The sequence below is a fragment of the Echiichthys vipera genome (assembly GCF_963691815.1).
Source record: "Echiichthys vipera genome assembly, chromosome: 22".
NCBI lineage: Eukaryota > Metazoa > Chordata > Actinopteri > Perciformes > Trachinidae > Echiichthys > Echiichthys vipera.
In genome coordinates this window covers 10767788-10794889 of record NC_139847.1, presented here as the reverse complement: position 1 = coordinate 10794889, position 27102 = coordinate 10767788, and the positions used below count along the sequence as shown (strand labels likewise).

The following is a 27102-nucleotide window of genomic DNA, read 5'->3' as shown; positions in this document are numbered from 1 at the left end:
TCTGCTAAACTTCAGCACGTTAGCATGCTGGCACTGACTATTATGAAGGTTAGTTGTAGTTGAGTTCAATTTAAAAAGAGTCAATCGCTCATTGGTTGAACTGCTGGCGACTAAAAATATAACATAAACTTTTGACGATGCGTAACAAGTAGACTTTGCTTCATTTTAGGGGAGCAAAGTTGAAAAGGTTTAGGAACTAGAGCGTTAAATGGATCATGCATACATTGTGAATGCGTATGATAGCACACCACAATTGCCTATTATAATCAGCAGCGTGTTCAATGTTTTACTGCCCGGAGCCGGACAACACAGTTGATAGGGAATCTGAAAAAATACAGGCTATGATATCCTCTATGAAGTAATGGATTTAAATCCAAAGTGGAGAGATTTTTTTATTGAACTGTAATTTTGATCGTTCAGCGGTGAGTAAAATACTGACACATTTCAGCAAGGACGTTTGTCTGGCATGCTGCAGCGGGAAGAGGATGAGTGAAAGGGGACAGGAACACCTCTTTAATGGACTTGTCAAAAGGAGTAACACCATTACAAAGTGTTGCCAGCTGAGAGTATGCATGCATACACCTAGATGAATATGTCCCCTCCGCACGCATGCACACACACAGGCACTTTTATCCCCCACTTTACAGCACTCTGATACCCTGCGTGTAACCCCTACAGGCATGGACAAGCCGTGTGATATGCGGCTGTGTGTGCCACCTGGTGTGACTGAGCAGACAGAAGAGAGTGAAGACAGCGAAGAGAGAAACTAAATTGGCTGTGGCCGGTCCCCCGGAGTAGCCAGCCCCTGGGTTAGGAGGGCTATTCTTATAGAGGGCAGTGAGAGGTCTCCAGCTCCCCTGGTACACAAACCACTTTATAGGATTCCACATCATGTTTTGATAGTCTCCTGGGATTGTGGGGAGGTGTTATCCAATGACAAGTGTGAGGGAAAGGAAGAGGAAATTGAGCTTTATGCTGGTGGATTTCTTTGTTGGTAAAAAAGAAAAGAAAAAAAGAGGCAACTTCTACTGGAAGTGCAGTCGGAATGTGCTCTTTGAATATGGAGCCTCAAAACTGAGATACAGAATCAATCAGTTGGTACCAAAGCTTTTCTCCCATCTAATTAGTTGATAAAATGAATCTTTAAAACTTTTTAGCAAGCCACACACTCCTTTTCGATTTCTCCAAGGTATACAGCTTTTTATTCTCCTTTTTGAGTTTTTATGTAACTGATCACGTTTTTGACTCATCTTGTTATAAAATGTTTTGTTTGGGGGCTCCATACTACAAATGTGTTTGGTTTAAAAAGAGTTCATGAGATTCATACTTGTATTATGTGTTTATATTAGAACATGTTTACATGCTTTAATGTTTAAAAAACAACAACACTTATATATCACATATCGTCTGTCTGAATATACCTGGTTTCCCTCGGAATGCTCCATTTTAGCGCCTGTCTCTTTAAAGCCCAGTGTGCTCTGATTGGTCAGTGTTTCCAGGTCTCCTGCATCTGCGCTCTCTGTGTCTCTGCACCGTCATTGCAGCCGGGGAATAACTGTGACAGCACTGCAGGGACACTTTCGACCTAAATATAGTCCAGCTGTGACATCACAACTGTACAGAAGTCCTGACCGCTCGTTTAAAGACACAGATTCTGAATACGGGCCGTGTGCATTTCTCTGAAGATTGAGCGTTTTGATACTTTCACAGTATTTATTGAGCACCTCAACCTGCTTCAAGGCATAAACATCTCTCTTTTTACAATATGGGACCTTTAAAGCATGCCTCATGAAGAACTATCACAAAAACCTTCAGAAAGATGAACAAATCGACAAAAGAGATGACGTCAATCTTTAATGGCAGACGGCCTGAAATGTCTTCATTTAACATTTTCATAAAAACTTCTCATTTTGATCACCTTTTGTTTTTTTTTGGTTTCAAACAAACAAACCTCTGTAATTCACTGAAATACAGTTTCTCCTTACAGCGGCTAAAGTACATAAATATCAACAGTACTGTATGCATTAAGAAAAAGAAAAGAAGAGCACACACATGCCGTGAACATGCACAGAACACACAGGTACGTACATGGTATATTGAAACGAGAAACGAATAGTTCTCATTGACAAAGGGAGGAGGGATCATCATATTCATTTCCAGGAACTTCTGTACTGTACTGCTGGCAAAACATAAAAAGATCCATTCGTTCAAAGTTTTTCTCTGGATTTCACAGTGAATTATGTAGTTTAAACAGTATTCATATATCAGATACAAACACAAAAAGAAGCTCTAGAAAATTACCAAATGAATATACAATTAAACTTACAATAATACTTACAATTAATTATATGATGGGCATTTTCTATTAACTTGAAAAACATAATACCCATAAAAACACACACACACATACACACACACACACACACCTTATAAATACTTGTTCTAATAAATTTGGTGCCACACTTGGCTTAAAAAATGTCTGTAAAAGCAAAAACTGCTCCAGAATATCAGTTGACATGATGTGCATATAATTATTATTCGTTACAAACACTGACTACATTATTCAACCACTCTAATATGATTGTACACACCTGGGCTAAACATTACAGGGAAGAGTGTTTTTCTTACAGTTTTAGATCATCACATCACTGAAATGTGACTTGGCCTCATCAGAAAACTACAAGAATCACTGTTTGTTTTTGTAAGATTGCGACATGAATGAGGATTTTGGCGTCAAAATGTCACAGGAATATGATCACTCGTTGATATGTCAAACAGCAAAGACGTTATTGCAGGCCCAGAATACACAAGATTACAAAAGATTTTTTTTTTTTTAAACATTCCAATCATCACTATGTAAATTCAAACTTTACAAAGGCAGGTTGAATCACGTTGGCTCCCTAAAAATAGACAAAAAAAGACAAATTGCTTAAAAGTGAATATCCTTTTCAGATGCAGTGGCCCTTTGGAGTGACACCAAAAGAGACATGCAGAAAAAATAAAACGTCATACTTCATAAGAAATCAGACTGAGGACTACAAAGCAGTCAAAAAACGGAATAATTCCACTAGCCTAGATAGCTCTCCAGTGTAAAAAAAAAAATGCCTTTGGTCTTTTGTTTCTCTATACTGTGCTGCTGTCCTGCTACACAATGAAGGAGCAATTTCCTTTTTATAGCAGACCTCAGTTTGCCATGTTTTACAGTGTCTGAGGTCACTCTACCTTCACCAATGACAACTTATTCCTGTCAGTGTCTCTTGAAATCCATCTGTTTACCTTTAACTGCAAAATTATGATCTTTCCTCACTCAGAGTTAACATTGACTGCTTAGTTGAACCAAAGCACATCAGACAAAGGACTAATATGGTTTCTTCGTCGGGTAAAAACACCACACGTAGACACACAGTATGTAGAAAAGACAAGAAACCCACAGGACTGCTTTGGTATAGCAGGGCCACCTACCATTTTAGAATGGCACGAAACAGGAAGGGCAAAAAAAAAATAAACAGTATGAAAGTTCCTCTCGCACTTTAGCACATAACATGAACCAATCAAAAAGAATCATCTCAAACGTTGTCTCGATTACAAAAATACTTTTTTGTATTTCTTTAAAATATCTAAAAATGTACAGCATTGTTTTTTTCTTCTTTTTTTGCAAAGTCATGCTTCAACATGTATTTAATAATCATAATAACATTAATATGAATGATATACAGAATAGTAATAATTATAGTCGTATAATAACATTACCCGGCAGTGCTTTAGCCACACTTTCGAACATCTGGCCTTGCAAAGTGGCTGCATAAAACGTGTTTGCACTCCTTTGGTGGGCTTTCTTTACACTTGCATATACAGAATGCACAGCGACAGACCTGCCAACGTTCGACGGGCCTGTGTATGTGCACACCTTTGTCATGCATGCCCAGTACCTTTCATGGAGGTGTCAGAGGAGGTGTAGCCAAAGCGCTGCCGGTAAATCTTAAGTATGTAACAGTATAAAAAAGAGTTGGAAGGACTTTAGGGACGGGGAAAGGGGGGGGTGGGGGCTCGATGTGTGATGGAGGCTGGGGTCTAGTATGTCCTGAGGCCCATGAGGCTGCTGCTGCCTAAGAGAGAGAGACATAGAGAGACAAGAAAAGGGGTGAGGTTGCCATGGTCACCCCACACTTACCTTGTACACTAATGAAAACACAGGGGAACTGTTGCATGACACAAACACATTCACACACCCATAAAACCATGTGCAGGCACACACACAAACACTAATGTACGCACTAAGCTTGTTTCTTTTTTTCTCCTCAATTTATCGCACTTGCCGCCTCGACGCCAAGACCACACACACTTTTATCCCACAATATCTAATACTGCGGTTGTGGGTTTGTTTTCAAAACATTTTCTGTTGAGGAAATCTGAAACATACACAGATGAAAGTCGACACGCTGTCAGTATGGCTTGGTGCTGCAGATGTCTTTGGCAGTGCAGTACCACCCCCCTGAAAAAATACAAATAAAAAAACCCGGGCTTTCACAGCTTCTTCTACAAATCTACACTTTCAAATTCAGACACAACACCAGATGGGAGAGGCGAGTTGAGATTTACACCTTTTGTCCTCACCAGTCAGGATCAATGGTCATGATTCCGAGCCGAGAAAAACTCACCGACGGTACGCTGCTGCACGAGCCGGAGACAGGTCAGTCCTCCTGGTTTCTAATTGGACATGAGAGGCAATCAGCAACGCCCGTCACAGCCGGCCACGGCCACCATCACACATCAGGAACCTGGGACACAAAGGACGCAGTTTTACTGAAGTGAGCAAGATGCATACTGTTTGATTGACACTGTCAGATTCTGTATCATTTCTGTTATTGCATCTGACCACTACATATTTATTTTAGTGTTGCGTGTTGTTATTTTAAATGGATAAATACAAGTAATACACTGGCTCAAACTAGAGAAAAACAAAGCAGAGGCTGCATTATCATGATTTTTTTGTCCGCAAAAACGGCCAAGCTCCAAACATCTGGGAACCTACACTTCCGATAATTCAAGCTGAGCTTTTATTAGAAGCTTTCTGTCCGGTAAACGGCCAAACCTTTTAAACTTCACACTCCCGGTATGTAATGCCGGCAGTCAGTAAAAGTGTAGTCTTCAAGCCCACACCAAGATTACTCAAGTGATGCCTCTAAAATAATTTTCTCACACTCAACAAAGCTCCTCCATAGCCACAGAAGACATTATACAACTGTTTTCTCATGATGTATAGCATAAACTTAACAAGCAAACTGATTACATCTCGTTAAATCAGCTGACCACCCCCTCTTAAAAAGACAGTTTTGCTATCTTTTGCTGAATCTCTCAAGCTCAAAGTCCAACTGTGACAAACAGGATGTCAGCTGACAATAGTCTTAAATACTTATGTGAACTTCTGCCTAACAACCATATCTCCCATGATCCACTTCAACTCCACTACTTGCCCCACCAGCAGACCGAAGAGAAAGGTCAACCCCCCGACCCCTCACCCACCCCCAGATGTATCACCAAAAATAGACATGTCTTGAAGACCGTGGTAACTCGGATTCCAGTGGGGGGGAGACTCCTTGAAACAATAAACAATTAGTAAACCAAACATGACCTTAGCAGACAGAAACAGAGAGACAGACTGTTGCAGGCAAAGAAGGGAGACGGGGTTGGGAACTGTTCCCCTGTTCAGAGAACAGTGCGTTTTGGAAGGGGCACGGCTGGCCTAGCTAATGCCCTGTTGCATGTTCAATCAAGGATGAGGGAATCGATGTGTTATACAGCCGCTTGGCTAAGCTGATGCAACGCATACTTCCAGACCACCCTATTTGTTCTGGCTGAGACACCAAGGTTAAAGATTGGGTTGATCATTGAACATGTCTGTGCAGATTAGAGTGAAGGTTTAGTGATTCGCAAGCTTAATGTGTTACATCCAATAACTCGGCCCAGGCGCATAATGTGAGATAGGTAAACAAATAATGTTTGAGAATGTGGGAGGCAGCTCGGTTTCTCATGAATGTGTGCACTGTTTCCTTTTTTCTTTTTTTTGTTCAGCTATGTAGGCTTCATGAAGCAAATGTTCAAATGTCTGTGTTATCAGCGATCATCGATCTCATGCTGCAAATGAAGAGAGAGAAGACTTGTTCGTATTTATACCAAACATTTGACAGTGTTATGCTCTAGCTCTCCGCCATTTGTAGACCCATGGATGAATTACTGAATGGGCTTACCCAGTATACACAAAATGATGACAAAGAGACAAAAAAATGACTGTAGGGTTTCAAAACGACCAATAAAAGATGCTAAATGGCTAAAAAAATAGGCACGGACCGACCACATGGTCAAAAAATGCGTCAAAGACACGCAAAATGATAAAAAATAGATGTAAAACGATCACAGAGAGAAACAAAATGATGACATAGAAACGTTAAATGAATAAAAATAGATGCAAAACCACCACAAAGACATACAAAACAACTAAAAATGGATGTAAAATGACCACAAAACAACTAAATTAGACTATTTGTTTGGGTGTCTTGTTCCTATGTAGACAGAGTAGGGGGCCTCTTACATGTCTGTGCCCAGGGGCCCATTGTCTCGTAATCCTTCCATGTGTAGACCATATTAAAAAGGACCACAAACTAGCCCAACCCACTCACTACTAATCGCACTGCTTTTTTTTACAAAGTTGAATGTATTTTTGCTTCCATTCTGGCATCTGTGGTTTCCATTCATTCCTGTATGATAATTTGATATTATCAGTCAATTTCACATACACTGGTTCTTTAAGATTTCTACCTGTGCACAATCGCCTTGTCTGAAGCCTCTTTAATCTGGAGAAAAGCCTTTAGGCCCTGGCTGTGTTTCTCACATACCGGCAATAGCTGCTGGAGCTGGGTGGTGATGAATGCAGCTGCTGACATGTGTCTAGCTCCTGAGACCGGGTGCAGGGACGAGGCCACAGTGTAGCTATACTGTGTGTGTGTGTGTGTGTGTGTGTGTGTGTGTGTGTGTGTGTGTGTGTGTGTGTGTGTGTGTGTGTGTGTGTGTTCGTTATGTGTCAGTAGGGGGTGAAGGATAAAGTCCCACTTCCTTATTAGAAGGGGCCCCAGCTGGCCCTCAGCTCTCCAGTGGGAGTTAGTCCAACATTGCACAGAAACCATTGGTTTTGTCGGGCTATTGGCCAAAATGCTCCTCAGGGCAAGCAGCCAGACTGCACACACACACGTCTCTCTCACGCTCACACACAAGCATGCATGATACACACACTACATCCCCCAACCATGTCTTGTCAGATGGAAAATCCGGATTACCTTTCCCTCCAGTTCACTAGGCATTAATGTCCACTATTAGGTTGTCTTTGGATCTAGTTCTGTGCCGGTGCATGAACGTCAAATATAATTCTGCTTCACAAACACTCAGATGAATGACTGGCCTAAGCCTCCAGGGGTACTACAATAACAAAAACTTAGAACTGAATATGTTTTTAAAGAGTCAGCAGTGGGTAGCTACCAGTTTCGACTTGCATGAAGTGACACTGCTGTAAATAAACTTTTCAAAATGATTAGGATAACTCATTACCAGTGTTGACTAAAGACCCCTGTACACACACACACACACACACACACACACACACACACACACACACACACACACACACACACACACACACACACACACACACACACACACACACACACACACACACACACACACACACACACACACACACACACACACACACACACACACACACACACACACACACACACACACACACACACACACACACACACACACACACACACACACACACACACACACACACACACACACACACACACACACACACAAACTTCCCAAGGCGAGCCACATACTCTGACCGTGAGCGGTCCCCGTCCGTCAGATGCCGAGACAACCGCTGACCGACCACAAGCCTCTCAGGACTGTGGTAGCTGGAAGCTTCTTTGAATTCCCATTGTCAAGGTTTACTGTCACCAGACGCCTTCAGCATGAGTAACAAGGAGCGCTGCCTCTTTTTTTTTGAATACACACGAGCCATCAATAACAGACAGACTGTACAACAGTGGTGCAACAGACAGCTTCTATCTGTAACCTCAGTTCAAGTTTATTCTTGTTGTCTTGTACCCAAAATGGTTTAAAAGTGTTTCACAAGCGTGGGGCTTAGCAGATTGCATTGCACAGATAAGCACCCTCGTCACAGCCCACGTCAACACATCAAGTGACTGTGTTTTTAACTGTATCCATTTAACAGAAGGGTAAAAAAACCACCCAAAAAACACAAGCTGTTTGTTTGCAAAGCTGCAAAATGTCAGGGACAAACAGAGCAGCGAGGCTAACTCAACACTGACAGCTGACTGAAGGAAATGACTAGTAATTTTTTTTTATTATGGTTACCATACAGATACTGTGAGTCATGAGTAGCATCTTAAGTCATGCTCTGATGCAAAGTAATTTGAACAAAATGACTGATGAATACTAGAAACAGAATCTTCCATGAAGTCCTTCAGGTCTTGTAGGCCACTCCGGAAGTTTGCATCACCCTGGTTCGCTCGACAAAAAGCCAATGGGATTTTTCCATTTGTCTGTGGCAATCTAAAGTTTATGATTCTGTTTTTTTTGCTCAGCAAGATCACCGTTGACCCTGACAGCCTCATTTTTGATAACATGTAACCGAAAATCCATTGACTTTGAGACGAAGGAACCGTACGTTTTAGGACTCGTTACTGCATCACTCTATTGTGGAATAGTCTCTTTAGTCATCTTGCCTTTAAGGGTCAGTTCTCAGATTTTTCTACCAACTGAGAAGTTGTTGTTCAGCGTGAACTATGCTCCAAGTTTTATTGAGACATATTATCACTGGGTTGGGGAATGCCCAGAAAGTGATATGCACTGGTTTGTCCGTCTGTCTGACAATGTGGTTCCATACAAACTGTTCACAATAAAGTCTGTGGTTTCCCAGAGTAACATGCAGCTGTAATTTTTCAATTCTATGACCGCCAACAAAACCTTTCACCTCAACAGTACTGGGATGGGAGCATTGATCACAATGGCAGACATGCCAAAACCCGGCAACTCAGCATGAAACGATAACAGAAATGGCCAGAACCTCTTTTCCTGCAAGAGGCCTTATGTTTGGGCATGTATGCCGCACACTACATAATTTGAGTGCATTGCATATGTGTCTATCTGTTGCAGTGGCCTGTAATTATCACAATATCAGCACCATGGATGTCTCAGCTTCACCCTCCACTGAGAGCCGGATGTTTGGATGTTGTTGTTTCATAGAGGGGCTAATATCCACTGGGGCAGCCTGACCAGCCAAACGACTTCCTCCTGGTTTGATAGAGGAGTAATTATTTCCTCAAAGCCCCTCCCTCCTCCACTCCCTTCCTCCTTTACTCCCCCGACAAAGATGCAATCCCCCAAAACATCAAATTACTCAAACTTGATTTTTTTTCCGCATGCAGTACGTTTTCAGTCTTTGGAAATAGATAAATCAGCTCTAATGTAGTGTTACAAGGGGACAGTACAAGACTAGCACCAATCAACAGCTTGATGAATGTTACCCTCCATGCTACCCACTCACTCCACCGTTCACTCCCTAAGGGGTCGGGAGAAACATGTTTCTTCCTGTCCCGAGACGTTGGAGGGAGGTAACTGGTGACAGTGTGACTGGCGCCGAGTGCAAACACACACACAGACACAGTCAGCCAACGCAGATACAGAGACCAGCAGGGGATTTGTTGTGCTTTGTGGTTTTGTTTTTCTACAAGCACAACAGCGTTTGGGTTTGTCTGAACCAGAGAACGAGGCACATGTGCTGTGTAGCTAATGCACGGTTACAGTTGACTCATGTATTCATCTAAGCACTGATTACAATCCAACTGCTCTGTGTACTTTCTGCAGCTCCACTAAAATGAATTCATCTGCAATTTCTTTTAATAAAGCCCCATGCTAAGGGCCATTTTGATGAATCTTTATTCATCAAAATGGCCCTTCCGGCAGTACCCAGGTACCCCAGCAGTTCATGGTGCATATTCCACATTTACAACCTTTTGGAACATCATCTCCGCCGTCTCTTTGTGTCTTAATAATTCTCCACTGTGTGTTTTTGTCATAATGCGGAAATGCCAAAAACTTTTTTAAAATTAAAAAATGTATCTCATCCTGTCACATTTTGGCAAAATGACAAACATGCCCTAATATCTGCTGTACAGCACAGACATTATTATAAGACAATATTCAGTGTTTTTTATGGCAATGTCAGAGAGTGTGCAGGACTATAAACTTTCCCTCGCATACAAGCGCAATAAATATCAGCCGTCCTTTCAGTCTGTGGAACCAATAAGAATTCCTCTGAGAATACTCAGCATGTCTAATCTTAATAAATAAAAGTTCCATTGTAAAAAGGGGATGTTTTTCCTGAAATTATAGAGAATCATAATCAGTTAATTATAAGGGGTGGTGGAATAATTCAGGTCCTATACTTAAAGCTGCACTAATGAATGTTTTTACATGACATTAAATGCAGTAAAGTAAAAAGTACCTCTCAATTGTAAGTTGTTGTGGAGTGGAAGTAAAAATGACCGTGTAGAATAAACAAGAAATACTGAAGTAAAGGAAAAGTATATCAAAACTGCACTCAAACACAGTGCTTGAGTGGATGCACTGAGTGACTTTCACCACGGGTTATAGTAACATTACCTACCAAAGCAGCTGATTTTAGCATTTTAGTCATATTTGCTGAGCTCTACCCCGTCTGTTTTATTAAAATGTCGGCATCTGAGCTCGTTGTATATTCTGTTTGACTCTCTGCCTTTGATGCCTGAGATCAAGCATCACATCAATGGGAAAAGTCAACCTTCCCCTGTGACCTGAGTGGAGAAAATAATGGAATTTCCCTTTAAATCTCCTCCTTGGTGTCTCATGAAGATGTGTAAGGGCTGCCTCTGGTTTTTATTGACCCACAGGGCTTTACACCCCCACATATACTTCTAAAAGGCTCATTTGTTTTGTGTTTTATGTCTGCATTTCCTATCAACTAGCAGAAACGTGACTAATTAATTAATTGGTTTACAGTTAGCTGGCTGGAGGTTTTTCATGTGAGGTTTGAGGGCGAGAAGAGGGTGATCATTTGACACACACAGGCCAAGTGCATTGGGTAACACCCTGTGATATGCCCGACATATGTTTAGGAATATCTTTGCGCCTGTTTAAACAGTGTCAAAGTGTCATAACATTTACTAAAGTTTTTTTTCTTCATGGCACGGCTCTATGTACACTTCTTGGTCATTATAGGGCAGGGGTCTGTGTGTGTTTGTGTTGTTACTCACACATACTTCAGCAGAACTGCCTGGACTTCCATCCCTGAGGAGTTCCATCTGCAGGTGGGAGCCAGCGAATCTAAACGCACATAATCACACAAACATTAACACCAATATTTGATTCCATACAATTTATATTTATACAAACTTTAATGTAATATACAATTTATTAAGTACTTTACTAAACATTTTTAGCATTAGTATTATTAGTTTTTAGTATTTTTTTTTAAATCCTGTAACTCCAAGGATCAAAGACATTTAAAGGAATAGTTTCACATTTTGAGAAATCTGCTTATTGGCTTTCTCGCAAATCCTGTGGCTGGATATTTACAGTACAGACATAAGAGTGGTATGAATGTTATGACAAACTCCAAGCAATAACGTAAATAACACATAAAGCCACAGTTACAACAGAAGGACTTATTGTTTATTTTCTGAGATCTATTGCTTTGCTAGCAGCCTAGTCGCTAAAATTAACTAAAATCCAATAAGATTTCTGTACTCTCACTAGAAAAAATGATAGCAGCTGATTAAGCGGGAGCCAGAAAGCTGCTCATGTTAACATAAATTAGATTTGATCATTTAGTCTTGTGCGTGTGTCGTAAGAGCTGTTAGTATTCATATTTCTATGTCTCACATCAGCATCTGCTCAAGGTCAGAAGGGGCTGTGAGATAACATTACCCACCACCCCCTGCTGAAATCACAAAGCCTGATTCTCTTTGTGTGTCAGTGTGTGCTCACATATCCAGCGCATACGGGAAAATGCCAGCTCGGCAGATTCATCTTGCTCTCATTTCAAATTCTGACATCAACTGAGCTTCGGCTTTAGTGTCTTTGCTAGGGGCCTTTATACTTAAATAACCTTAGCATCTGCATTATATATGGTAATATACTCTATAGACTCTCTAGCAGATGAAAAAGACATTCATAACCTAGATACTGTAACACTTTGAGCTTAAAATACAGCAAAGCACTGATAAATCAGTTGCAGGCTTCAAAAACCAATCAACAAACAAGAACTGAGAAACAGTATGTCTAATACTGAGATGGTATCGGGGTCAGCCAGCACCAAACACACTTCATGAGAAGAATTCACAAGATCAATAATGAACTCTTACGTGAACTCACAGCGGAGCTGCACAGATTAGAAGGCAATAAAGTGGATCATGGTTGGTTGAAAAAGAGGGATTAAATTAATGAAGTAGGTGATGGTCAAATGATGATGCAAACCTTTTAAACCGCTGAAGCTTTCGGTTGTACGGATGATGCCACTAATTGGGATAAATAGAGTGACATGAGTGACTTGTTACCATCAGCATTAAAGGGTCATTCAACTACTACTGTATAAACTTGTGCCATTTTGAATTATGGGGATAGCTCTTTTGTCAGGGAACATTGCGTTTTTTTTCCCTACTTAGAGCTCTTAAAAGTAAGTCGAAGCCACGGATGCCTCTTGTGGTGAACGGTGAGATTAGTTTAGTTTAGTTCGATTCCCGGAATGGGATCAGATAGCAGTTCATCTCAAGAGGAGGGCAAAACTGCATTACATGTCTGCAAAAATGGACTACACCCTGTAAATTAAATATTTATAGAGTCAATTATTTCACTATCGATATACATGTTCAATACATCAAACTCCTGATCCACTTCCTGCTTTTATGGAACACATTCACAGCAGATGAACATGATGACTATCAGTATTTCAGTTTTAAGGTATAATGTGATTGGTATAGCATTTATTCTAAAAAGCCTACATAAGTTTTCCTGACTGAAAGAAAAAAAGGAAAATTCTCCCAAATCCAAACTACCCCCTTGACTTCAAAATAATACATGTTTAACCAGCAGAAGTAGCAATGTAATCAGAGACCGGATGGTGTGTGCTCTGAGGAGCATGGATGGAGCAGAAAGTGATTTCAGAGCTGACGGCAGCAGCTGCTTGTGCGGTGGGCTCAGGAGGAGGTGAGAGGCAGTGGTCTAGGCGGCGGTGGTGATGGTGATAATGGTGGGGGAGGAGGGGGATGGGTTGCAGGTTACCTGAGCGTGGAGCGAGGAGGGGTAGGTGAAAGCGGGTGGGAGGGCCGGCGACAGCTCCGCCGGGTACAGCGGGTATGAGGCCCACACGTCTGGGCTGCTGGGATATAGAGCAGGCACTGTGAGCTCATCTGTGGAAAGAAGAAGAGGAGGAGTGGAGTGAGGAGAGTGGCCAGTGGATGGGTGGGTGGCTAGAGAGACAGGGTGGAGGTGGCGGCGGTGTAGGTGGCCATGGTGGTGCACTGCAGGTGAGTATGAGAAGTAGCTTTCTCTCATTTAATTTTTTTAAACCAACTGACCTTTCGCTAAACCGTCAAACAGCGATGTCCAATCATTGCCTAGCAGACGGAAGTAGGTATGGCAGGTCTGTCAAGCCTTGGATTTCTCAACATGCCAAAGCGGTGCGCATTAGGCTGTAGTGAGAGCAATTGTACTTGGCAGATTATTTTCTTGTTTGGAGGAACTGTGTGTCGATCTGCTTCAACCTAAGCTACAATCGTTAGCATGTCCATCCACTAGCTTACTTACTACAATACGGTGCTTTTAGAGTTTAGCCATTTCTGGCAGCTCTGTACTACACTACAACAACCCCAACCAACAGTACCTAAAACAACCTAACGTTTGCCTGATATAGGTAATGTCATATGACGATATGCTTAAATAAATCGTCTATATGAAATAACCATGAGTTAAAGCCTATTTTTGTATACTCCTATGTGAATTAAATACTTGACAAATGAAAAGTACTTTCTCATTTTATTAAGAACTTTAGTGCAGGCATCTCCAATCCTGCTCCTGGACAGCCGCTATCCTGCATGTTTTAGGTTTCTCCCTGCTCTAACACACCCGATTCTAATGCTCTGCTCATTATCAAGCAGCTGAAGCTCGTCACAGGTTTAATAATCATTAGACTCAGGTGTGTTTCAGCAGGAAGAAACCTAAAACATGCAGGGCAGCGGCCCCTCCAGGAGCAGGATTAGAGATGCCTGCTTTAGTGCAAAATTGACATAACATACAAGGTTCAGAAAGTGAAGCTTCATCGAAATGACATATACACACAAATATCGGCAGGACACAGTTCTGATGTTAGTTTTTAAACAAAAAACTAAGATTATCTCGATCAACACTGCGATACATCCATGAACTGATGAGAATACTAACTTCGACCTCAGTATTTAGCACACTATATGGTATAATACTAGTATGTAGCATCAAATGCATATTTAAGACGTCTCCTACCCTGATTCTTGTTTTGAAAATAAATCCACTGGAGGCTAACGTTAGCTTGATTAGCTATTAAGCTACAGCTCTGACAGTGGTCATTTACAAATGAAAAGGTTACATTTGTGTACCTTTGTCTGAAATAAAGGACACATTGTTCTTCAAGTCGTAAATATGTCTCCATTATTATTTTAAACTGCACATGTCCCACATGAGAACAGAAAGCTTAACAGGCTAACTCACTAAGGGGGCAGGGATTACCCAACAGTCAATTAGTAAAGCTGACTTAATTCAAAATAAAATGAGAGGAAACCGTCCCATATTTGATGATTTACTCACTGAGTCGAGTATAAAAGTGACTGTGAAAAAGAGCATGAGGGAAGAGACAGGTGACAGTGCAGAGTGGTACAGAGTAAGTATGATGCAGAATCAGAACAAACAGCAACTCATTGGAGAGGCATCAGATAGCCGTACAATCTTGAGGAGCATTTTCCCTGTGCACTCTGTGTCTCCTGCTAACGGTTAAACACAACATGATCACAAAACTGGCTGATTTAAACATGTCTTATCAGGAAATGACAGCAATTTCTCTCCTGCAGATTACGTCATGGTTTCATTAATCGTTTCCTTCCATTTCCCACTGAGGCCCCATACACACCCTTGTTCTGGCAAAAAAAGATCTAAGATAAGAGCGGTTTGGTCATTTAGGAAGAATGTACAACCACAGCTGGCCTATGTTCAACTATCAATGGCTGATTCTTGCAGAGTCCTTAGAGAAATATTTAACTAAATGGAAAAACAGAACACAGAGCTGCATTAACACATTTCATACTTAAAGGCCATGAGTCCAAATAATTGGCCAACAGTGGACATGAACTTATGAATCATTAATCTAGCGGGCGTGTGTATTTTAGGGGGTAGAAGTTGAATTCTAATCAAGTTAACCCATTACGGCACAGAATATGATTTCAAAGAAACATTTTGCATGAAGAGTTGGAAAGGATTCAATTTTGGTTACAGATTACTGTAGAGAAATGTTTCAATGAGGGACAAACACAACACCATTAAAAGAAAAATGTCCTTTTCAGCGATTAGCAGCCAAGTCGGTCTCCATTTTTCATCCAAAGCTGAAGCACAACTCCTCCATTAATGACAAATTAGCTGTCCAGTCACCACAAATAAGGGCAACTAATGGCCAAAGGAAGCAGCAACATCGACAGAAAGTAAGACAACAAATGGTCTGGCGTACTCACATGGATCTCTGCTAATGAACTGTGGCCCGGGACTCTGCTGAGAGGGAAGAGGGTTGGGGGTGCCAACCAGCTTGTTCTTGGCCATCTTGGTGTTGGCCTTGGCGAACTCCAGACGAAGGGTCTGGGGGATTTCTGGATCAAACCGGACCCCCTGAGATCAAACAGAGAGATGTGTCAGCAAAATATATTGTTTCTTAGCAAGCTTTCATCCATGTGCTTAGAATAGTTGGACTAATTAATCAAAAAGCTCAAACATCATAAGGACTCGCTGTGCATTGCATTGTTTTTTTTATATATATATATACTGTAGATTTAGTTTTTATGATAGAGTTTATATTGATAACTATCATTAATATTTTGACAAATGTTAGAAAGTCAGATATTTTGGTTGTGAGATGTATGTCATTGTGTAACATGTACAATCATTGTGTAATTTTGATGCAGATGCAGATATCTCTGTTGGTAATGAATTCTTTCACACTGGGTATTTCAATTCATATATTGGAAGATTCAATTGTTTTATAAACTGTTCAAATTTTAGTATTAACTAATTTCCTGCAAGAAGTAACAACATTTTTCTCCCCAGTCAACATATGGTGAACGCAGATAAGTTGTTTATAGAGTTCTTAGATGTCCCTTGTTTTCCTGGAAGTCAACTTTTTGAGAGTGGTCTTTGTTGAGCGAGATTAGGATTCACCACAAGACGACGGTTAATGATATTACCCATTAGTTACAGTAATACTTAGCTTTAGCAACCGTGCTGTAGCAATTGATAGACTTGCTCTTTTGTGTCTTGAAGTAGTGATGAAGCAGACTAATTTAGACCGCAGAGAAGTTCTCATGCATGTCTTCTTCTTTATTCTCAGCCTTGTTGTGTCTTTTTTAGATGCCCACTGGGACCTGGCTGATATCTGTAATTGCATTTTATGACTGAATTTACTGCTGGAATCTCAGAGGGGAGGAGACATTTTTAGTTTCTGAGACTTTGAAGCCTGCTGCTGTTGCAGAGGGCCCACTGTGGATGTGAGTGTTATTCTGGTTGGACACACGTGATAACGGGACACCCACAACTGAAAATCAGAACCTGATGACACAGACCTGGCTAGCGCAAGACGTCGTTTACACCACGAGCCACGAGGCCCTCGTTATGCTCGCTACTGAACTCTGTAACTGTAACTTAAAACCATGGCATCAAATCCGCGTTTCGCCATGACATATTGCAAGCATCACTACTTAAAGTGAGCCAAAAATGTTGGCAAATTCTTGAGATGACGATGCTCGAAGCCTTCTGATACACCAGTGCTCATGACAAGTCAAGGCTGCTTTTCTATTTTACAGTTTGATCTCCACATGTGCAGCAGTCCAAATCATTTTTCTTCTCAATTAAATAAGGAATGTGACATCAACAAAGCGGCTACTTGTGTGCCTGCTGTGGAAGCAACAAGCAGCAGGAAGAATTTCACCAGCAACTATAAGCACCCTCTAATTATACTCGTTTGATTGTGTGTAAAAGACACATAGGATAACACGGAAGGTCAGATCAATGGAGGAGAAAAGCGGTCAAAGAGTAAAAGAGTGAGAAGGATGGGTTTTCTCGGCTCGTCCCTGCAGGCTCTGGCAACGCTGAGCTGAAACAAGCGAGGGATGACTCTTCTCATGAAGGGGAGGGAATTAACTAGGATTGCCTTGGCTCAGTGCGCTCGCAGCTTCTGCCAGTTGAGGCTATAGAGGTATAATAAGGTACATGGATATAATGAGGCCTGAGTAGATCGGTTTGAACTGTGTCAAATCTCTACCTTAAAATGTGTTTTTGTGGCATCTGTCTTTGCATTGTTTTTGGTGACGATTGTAAATGTTGTAATGGCGTTGTTGAGAGAATCGAGTGTTCTTTTAAAAGATATCTGCTCTGCTGTGACGGGAAACAAATCCCCTCCCTTCTCCTCAGTTTTCTCCATCTTTCCAGTATTTCAATATGCAGATAGATGTTTGCAAAATCTGGCTTATCTCCATATGACCCCCGGGACGTAGCTTTCCCCGAAAAAACAAGAGCACTGTTCAAGTCTCAGCCCCACTGAGTGATACTATGGAAACAGTCTGACTATTGTTGGCTCATAATAAAATGATAATTTCTATCCTTTCTTCAACTCTCTGCACTGCCTTTGATGCGCACCAATGTCTCAACATTTGAAAGTTGACAGACTCCACTCTACTGTCACAGTCCCACTTTAGGAGAATGATAAAACTGATCGTTTTCTGTGACAAAGGGATCAACAAAAACTTTAGGGGGGTGGTATCTAGACACTAAAAAAAATGTTTTAAAACAATGGGAAAATGAAGCTGGATGAGAGCCGGTGTTCATTACTGTCTATCTACACTTTGTTTTAAAAGAGCTGAATAAAACCCTGTGAGGATGGGCTGTTTTTCATATTCTGCCTCATCAAGGCTTTTAACTGAGCCACATTCTGAAAAAAGTGAGATTATAATTAAACCCCAGATCAATATCTGCTATTTATATGTAGAAGAAGAGCTAATGTTCCTCCTGACCTTGCAAGATCCACGGCAAAGCTTTAAGAAAGGCTTTATTTACTCAAACAGAAACATTCAGACTTAACGGCAGCCATATGTTTGTCTTCACTACCTTTTTTCTGTCTTGTTGCATGTGATAGAAAATGTAGGAATGTCTGGATTTCCCTGATACAATATGCATTTGCACAGAAAGGCGGAGAGATGCGATTCCAAGTCATCACAAGATATACCAGCGCCGAGTCTGGTGCTTGAGTGGAGCACGAAGAGGGCATGACACTTACGTTCAAGGCATTCTTAGCAGCCTCCGCCTCTGATCGACTGTCAAAGCTGACAAACCCCACTGGCTGGGGAGACAAGAAGACAGAACAAAAGAAAGAAACATGGTTTAAGGCAGAAAACTGAGTCGGCATTTCTGTCTGAGTGACATAGACATGTTTTTTTTCTTTCATTTTTTATATCAAATCCAACCCCCTCTATCTCTCTCTCTCTCTCTCTTACTCTCTCTCTTGCCCTGTTTATAAAACTGTGGCGACATAGAGAGGGGGAGAGAGAAATGGAGGCTGGACGCTTACATTGTACAAGGAGAGTTCATCATTCAGCTCCCCTATGCCCAAATACGGGCAATGTGAGAGCGAGACAGTGCGTGTAACAGTCAGTTTGAGAGAGGGGGGGTGAAAGCTGAAAAAGGAGATGAGATGGAGAGAAAAAAGAAGATACATTGCGGGGGGGGGGGGGGGGGGGGGGTTCTTGAGAATGGTTTTAGGGAAGGTTTTCGTTGCCGTTCGTTTTCGTTACGGGGGAATTGTAATGTTTTGGCACTATAAATAAAATTGATTTGAATTGAATTGAGAATGAGAATTTAGGGGTCAAAGGTGAGAACAAAAATGAAAGAAAGTGAGAGGCAGAAACAGTTTGTAAGACCTCCTCGAGTCCTGTCAGTTGAAATCCATGCAATGTATTTATTTCACCGGTGCTTGTTTAGCAGTCTGGTGACATCACTCCGGAGCATGTGCCCACAATAATAAAAAGGTGAGTGAACACATGAGCAGGTTCGGTTTTCAGATTTCTAACAGCTGCTGCAGATATGAACAAAGAATGCACGTTTTCCCAGTGTGTTTGTGCGTGGATTGGGATGTTGAGACGAAGTGGGGGTGAGGAGGAGAAAAATGAAATTTCTAAACATGTTGCTCCCATGGGTCCGCACTGCTGCGTGTGATCTGAAAAAGCAGTCTTGGGTTATGGGAATTTTGAACAAGTAGGAGGAGGAGGAGGAGGAGGAGCAAGGGAAAAAAAGAAAAGATGAAAAAAGAGAGAAGGAGTTAAGTGAAGACGTCAGGAGGAGGAAGCGTAACAGGAATATAAATAGAAAGGGTCTGAGATCTGGCTCTTGCTATATATGGAGATGGCTGTGTGTTTCGCAGACTGGAAGGGAGATCGATCGATTTACGCCGTCATCGTCAGTCGTTAAGTCGGGTGGAGAGTCACTCAAAACAAAGACGGGCCTGAGGAATGTTGTACACTGCTTTGCCATACCTGAACATAAGCATCAGCTGACTGTCTGTCATGAGGAAGACATGTGAAGCATCAGTACGAGGCGACGCGCGGAGGAACAAAGAGAGGCCGAAGTGCACGAAGAGTTGCTGAGTGTCTCACTTATTCATTAAACAGACAAAACAAAAAGAGCAAAACCTGCACAAAACCACATTCTCTACATTCGCAGTCACGCCACATTTCTGATTTTCTTAAAAAAATAATCATAAACAGATTCTCTTGATGGAGTACAGCACTATGAACATTTAATTATGATACAGTGTATGAAAACAGCGCAAATATAGGTTACTTTAATCCGTGTTCTTACTCTTTTACCCCCCAGTTTTCTATCTGTAGTATTTTTTTAATTTGTTTTCATTCTTTTAGATATTTTAAATATATTTGTGTTCATTTGTAAATTGGTGGCAAGCATGTACAGCCATTGAAGGTCAGTTTAGCCTTTGGATTAAACTTTTGAACCTTCAATCACAATTTTAGGTGCAACACTTAACATCTCGGAACGAAAACTCTTCAGAGATGCTGGGTTTAAAGAGGTGTCGCACCTTTAACCGCATTCAACAGTGATGTCACAGAGTCCTGGAGTACACCCGCACCTGACTGCACTAAGGTGAGAAGTTAAACTACTGGAGGTCAGCATAAACAAGATTTACAGGGAGTCATTTTTAAGCAAAAATGTTTGTTATACTAGAAACGAAAGAAAATGGAGGCAACTTTTTTTTTCAATATTTTATGTGCAGCACCTTTAAATATAGAAAGTATATTAGAATAGTTGCCAATTGCCTTAGACGTTTTTGACAGCATGCAACCCCAATGAAACAAAAACAGGGTAAATCCCAAACCATGCAATGGGATTCAACTTTTCACCACCAGAAAAAAAAGCTTTCCTTTTATCTTAGTTTTAGAGGTATTATACTCAGCACATTCGATCTAAATCACCCTAAACCCTTCTAATGAGCATGTCACGTCTTTATGGGAAACAGTGTAATGTGGTAATAAGTAAACTGACATGAAGCTAAATTGCTTAACTCTGGATGTGGACACCTGCCAGCTGAGCTCATTTTCAGTCCCGCATCCCTGGAGGCAAAACTCAACTGTCAGTACTGTTCTTGTCTAAACGCTCGCATTGACACCTCAAAATTCTTTTCCCTGTCTCCCTTCCCATCCCCGCACATCCCACCGGAGTTGACTGTCTGTGACTACAAGCATACTATGAGACTGCCAAAGGCAAGTTTGTGCAGCACTTTTTCCCCGATCAACTTCTTTTTCCAATCCCAGGTACTTCCTGACAAAGGGTGCTAATCCGTCACAGTCAACGAGCCGAGAACACAGAGAGGGGGACAAAGGAGAGAAAAGAAATTGAGGGTGTTGATGAGCTTGAAGAAATTGGGTAATACAAACAGTAACAGCATGATGAAAGAATGGCTGATGTTTTCTTTCATTAGTTTCTTTGTATAGAAACACAGTCCTCAGTGTGTCTTGTAGCATACCTGTTTAGATGTGAGTTTTATCAAGGAGCCTTCATAGCCCTGAAACAAATAAAATAAAATGTTAGAAATGTGGAAAAAGAATCTCATAACAAAAACAAAAGCTCAAATTTGATGTAAATTCTTTTGCTTCGTGCCAAAATAACTAATTTAGCAAAAAAAAGGTCTATAAATTTAAATTGCAGTGTCACCGCTGGCTAAGCTAGGTTGTCTCACGATTCAAAGAGCCTTTATGAAAACCATATGGACCAATTGTTGTGTCTTACCTGATTAATCGAGATTTACAGCTTTCAGCACTCATGATATAAACCAGTTACTCAGAGTACATACCACGAGCATTATCTAAGAGAGAGATTAGATGCATAGCAATTGTGCCATTATTCACTGTAACTGTTTTGTAGCTGAGCCATTAAAGCGCATTATTCTAGGGCGACTGTCCAAAAAGCTTGCAACTTCTACATGGAGTCACCTGAACTAAACTCTAGAACTCTTTGTGCCTGTGACAAAGTGAAGTTTCTGAGGTGAGGCAAATAGCTTTGTTTTTCTATCGCAGGCAGCGAGCCATTTTTCCATCACACACACACACGCACGCACGCACGCACGCGCACATACACGCACACACGCACTTCCTGTGGATCAAGGTGTGATTGAACCTCGGCTTTAGGAACACAGACACTTCAACCTCGCGGGACAGTTTCCATTGCCGTTTATTTCATCACCATTAATGGAGGTCCCATTGACTGATGGAAAGAAAAGCTGCAGCCCATCCATTTAAAACATACAAACATACCTTAAATGGTCTGAAGAGGAGATAGAGCTCCCGCGGCTTGATATCCAGTGGTAGCCCACTGACGAATAGCGTTCGGACCTGAGGAAGACAAGAAAGAGATCATGTATTTTTCATTAACCTCTACTAGTTATAAATAGCTACCTCGCATACCTGACAGTAACTGATGAGGTAATGAGGAAAAGGACAATGAACATGAGTTAAATAGTTCTCGCACTAAAAGATAGACTTTTCAAATACTGATAGGGATGTCTTTCAGCTCAGCAAACACTCACACACCCTATCACACACACACACCTACAGTTAGTGTATTGTATTCTCCTGTGTAATCTACGGCCTGCTGTGTTTTATGGCAATCCTCCCTCACAGAGCTAGCCTTTGTTTTGCATTTGAACTTTTCAACTTGCAACTTGAGCTGGCATTGCCGGGGAATTAAAATGTATATGTTAGCAAAGAAAGACTAAAGGGAAACTTTTATTGTTGCGGTCCATAGCGAGTCAGAGAAGGTGGAAAACCACACAGGGAGTAACATGGGAGTGACTCAAAACGGGCTTTCAGGCAAAATAAGTTAGTATCATCAACACACATTAGTATTGTGTGTTGATAGAGAGGAAGGAATTCAGTGTAAAGTAAAGTTTACATTTGTCAAAAGGACATTTAAAGCCACCATTTTAAACTTCATATGTTGTCTACAACCACAAAGTCAACTCTGAGAGGTGAAAAATGTGGAGATGAAAAAAGGTAGACTGTGAGCAAGAGACACAAGATAACTGATAGCGGTTGAGTGGGGGTGAACTCATCTGCCATACTATGTGCTGAGAAAAGAGATCAACTTGAAATATTGCTTTGTAAACTATGGGGAGAATGTAGTAGAGAACACGTTACCAATTTACTGTGCACTAAAATGTACAGAGTGCAGTTGAGCAACAAGGCCTGCCACTCAAATCTCAAACAGAACTGCACACAAATTTTAAATGAATAAAGAAATACTGTTAGGCATCTAAGGTTGGACAAAAGGTTCTTAATATTTTAAGGAAAAAATACTTATAATAAATATCCATATGAAGCTGGAGCCAGCAGTCAGTTGGCTTAGCTTCGCAAAAGACTAGAAAGACTGTGAGCTAGCAGGGGGTCATCCCTATGTTCCCCGGTCGCTTAAGCCTATGGCTTCGCTGATTTAATTAGGGGTTACGTTTAGGGTCAGGGTTAGGCGGCAGGGTACATTAGCCTGATAGTGGAAAAAAATTGTGGATTGTGGGAAAAATAACAGACCGGGGAACATGGGACCCTTTTCTTTTCTTTTTTTTTATGACCCAGGGAACATAGGTACGCTCCCACTAACAGCTAGCTTCACTCATAGACTATAACATATGGACAAAGGTTTGTAAAGAGTCAAAATAAAGCTTGAAGTGGTCGCCATCTACCTAACGCAAGGCAAATAAGAAAAATGGGCAAAGAGGTGGAGTGTGCATGGATCATTTTTCAGCCCCGAAGGTTGCCGCTCGGTCCAAAAGTAACAAAAACACCTCTAAAAAGGTCACTAGTTAGCACATTATATCTTGTTTGTTTACTCCGTACAAAAGCAGAGGTGTAACAAAGATATGTTGTAGTTTTATATTTTTATATTTATTATATATTTGATATTTTTATTGTAGTGGTATAGATATTCTTATCTAACTCCCAGAAAATTGTTTTTTAATATAGGTCCCAAACCCTTCCCTAAATTCCTGTTCCTATTCTCTAAGAATTGATATTAAATGACTAGTGGTAAAAACTTTGACTGGGTAAAATGGCCAAAGCACTCAGTACTTAAATAGCACAATCATTAACCTGGCTGCCAATCTAAAAAGGCTTGTGTGAACAGCAGTGGTTCTTTCAACATATATGCAGACACATTAGCACCAATGACAACATTTTGTAAACACGGGCATAGCAGTACAAGACACAGGTGTTGAGACAGCCTGTCACAGCTTATGAATGCAGATCTGGTTACATTTTGGAGGCAAATAAACGTTCTTCTTGTCACTGTAGATTTCTATGTTCTTAATGATGGGGAAGGAGTTGTTCAAACTCAAGTTTTATACTAGAAACAAAATGTGACTTCTATCGACACAACAGATTTTGCATTTAACCTTTCTTAAGCTTTACAATCCCTCCCCTTATCCATGATACCAAGATTCCTGGGACGGACATTGAATTATTTTTCACACAATTCTATTAGATAAACAGGCACTAATAACACATCATACCTGGAATTATCACCTAATTGAAGTTGGCTTGTTACAAGAAAATAATTGCTTTAGCGTACATGAGAAATCGGAAATCAAACAATAGACTGTGTGCATCCGAACTGACTTCCAAAAAACTCCACCCTACACACCCACATCAATAATGTGATAGTGGATTTGGATGTGTAATTTAATTATTTATTCAATATTCTGACTCTATTTAAGGCTGAATTTGGAATAAAATCGTAGGTATGCAATTACACAGGGTAGATTCAAAGCTTCCACATTCATTAGATAGTAGATCCACAACTCGGGGGGACAAAGGAACTGCTGAACTAACACTACACCTCATTCCCACATGTAACCTGATACGCACCACTGATGCCAAAGGCAGAGCAACACACAAACAAAGGAGCTTAGCAACTGGGGGAGCAATCGCTGGCGAGTGCCAAACTGGCCATCCTGCCAAGATATATCACCTCTTCGACTTTCTCACCTTTGCTCTTATCTTATCCTATCTTATCCAAGTCGAGCTGAACCATGCAGGGCCGTCACTGGGCTCTGTCTTTGGCAGTTTAGTGTAAATAGGCTCTTTTAGAGGGGCTCCTTATATGGAGTTACATAGGAAGAGTAGGACAGGATGGTATCAATCAGACACGAGCATGAGCAGTCACTGGCCGCAGCTGAGGCTGATAAAACTAAGTGTGGTGGTAAAAAACAAACCAGCAAAAACAGAAGTTGTGCTAAAACGGTTTGAAATTTCTATTTAGGAATGTTTTTGTTTTTTTCATTGTTTTTGTGCTTTCAGTGAACATCTAGCCAACACTTTGGGAACACTATAAAGCAAATGTATTGGTTCTGACTTTTCAAATAAGATTACAGTAATAATATGGGGTATTATTACATGATGCCAACATAAACTGCACCCTTTCCTCAAATTGTACCTTAAACACAAGGATGGCACACATCCTAAGAAAATCTTGCCATCTAACTCTCATTCGCCAAGTTATCTAAGATCCCATCTTTGTTTCAACTACTATCTTTGGTCATGAGGCCAATAGACACTTGAAAGCCAGATAGGCTGCACGAGTTAAAAAAAACACACACACAACAATGAGACCTCTACACACTCCGAACAATGGGGCATTCTTGGCTTTGTGGAGCCTCATTCCTGAGACTTTCTGACGTCAGCTGTTGTGATATATGATCGGTTCGCCGTGTGTCCGGTGTGAAGCTGACTGACTGCACACCCTGGATACAGGATGATTCACAGACAAATGTGTCAACAGCTCTCTCCTGCAGACATCTGCTGTTTGTTACAGTATCAGCCTTTCTTCATGCTGCTTTGAGACTAGCTCCAAAAAGGCATTGTAAACGCTCTGCCACCAGGTAAAGTGAAATATTAAAGTTTCATGATGTAGTAAACTAGCCTGAAGGTCAAGCCACGGGTTGAGTGGATTCTGCTGATTCATAAAAAGCAAAGATAAACCCTATTTTATTTGGTTTTAGAAGCGTTGTTTTATTGGTTCCTTGTGAGTCACATACCTACATTTCCATAGTGCTGAGTGGCTTGGTATGGGCCTTTGAATCATTGACCATTTATGGCATGCTCACACACCAAAACAACGGCAGGCTTCGATCAAAAACAGCAGCTCCTACCTACCACAAGCCAGCTGAGTACTTCACAGCCGGCGTACCATTGCAGTTCCCTGGCAACGCCTTAGTGAAGTACAGCAGAGTGTGGAGCCCCAGGCCAAAAACATCACATCCTATTAAGGCCACTTCTGCAGCAAGTCCCAGGGGACCAATGCACCTCTAATCAGAGATCCTTTTTTTTCGTTCTCAAGAATATTTTTATTGAATGGAATTAAGTGGCTACAACATCTGTGGAGTGCACAACAGATAGGCCTGCATCAATTTAACAGAGCAAATCATAAAAAAGGGGCACAAAAGGCAATTTTGACTCCACAAGCTGATGAGGTCACTATCTTATTGATACTTTTCTCACTGAACCCTGACGGTTTGCTGGGGCCATCCTAAAGCAGAAATTATCCTTTCCACGTCTGTGTATTCACATTGGGCTACCTTACGTAAATGCCGCCATCCTGTCTTCATTCACCTATATCCGCGAGTATCCTGTGGACTGTCTGCCTGCAGCCCAAAAAACTCTACCGCATGAACTGTGCGTACAGCAAGTGCGCCTACTGCTCATGCTCTAGTTCTGCACCTCTAGCTAGTTTGCCAAGTAGATGGAAAAGGAGAAGGGGAGTAAATCTGCCGTCCTTACCGGAATACAAAGACTGGAATCCATCTGGAATAGATCGGCACCGTAGGATAAAATTTGAACCGTTTGGGTGTCAGTGTAACCGGTACAAGTCATTTCTGAGACCTGGGAACTATGGGTTGTTATGGATTATTTTCACTATTAAACCATCTACATTATTTGAAGCTGGAACCATAGAATAGTTGACAATATTGCTTGAAAATTACCGGGACCAATTGATTCTGCCCTACTAGGGACACAACGATATTGTTAAAACAAAGACAAAAACCCAATCATCATACAGGTTGTAAACAAGCCAACGGTTTAGCCAGGTTTAGCCACATTTGGAACCATCAATTTCGAAAGTGTAATGACAGACAGTTCAGTGGAG

At 41.2% G+C, this 27102-nt stretch overlaps 1 protein-coding gene across 2 annotated transcripts in view; it reads right to left on the bottom strand.

Annotated features, from left to right (window-relative positions):
- Positions 1 to 1865: 1865 nt before the first annotated feature.
- The window catches only part of LOC310964038 (RNA-binding protein with multiple splicing-like), a 34753-nt gene continuing 9516 nt past the window's right edge, over positions 1866 to 27102 (bottom strand). The window contains exons 2-9 of one of the 2 annotated variants that reach the window (XM_083937019.1): positions 22224 to 22301; positions 21437 to 21475; positions 18680 to 18742; positions 15873 to 16023; positions 13402 to 13529; positions 11376 to 11445; positions 4659 to 4778; positions 1866 to 4106 (exon numbers count right to left, since the gene is read on the bottom strand). In XM_083937019.1, the coding sequence (XP_083793145.1) occupies positions 11383 to 11445; positions 13402 to 13529; positions 15873 to 16023; positions 18680 to 18742; positions 21437 to 21475; positions 22224 to 22301 (522 nt within the window). In that variant the 3' untranslated portion in view covers positions 1866 to 4106; positions 4659 to 4778; positions 11376 to 11382. The remainder of the gene's footprint in view (positions 4107 to 4658; positions 4779 to 11375; positions 11446 to 13401; positions 13530 to 15872; positions 16024 to 18679; positions 18743 to 21436; positions 21476 to 22223; positions 22302 to 27102) is intronic. The other variant, XM_083937020.1, reaches the window with a different exon arrangement.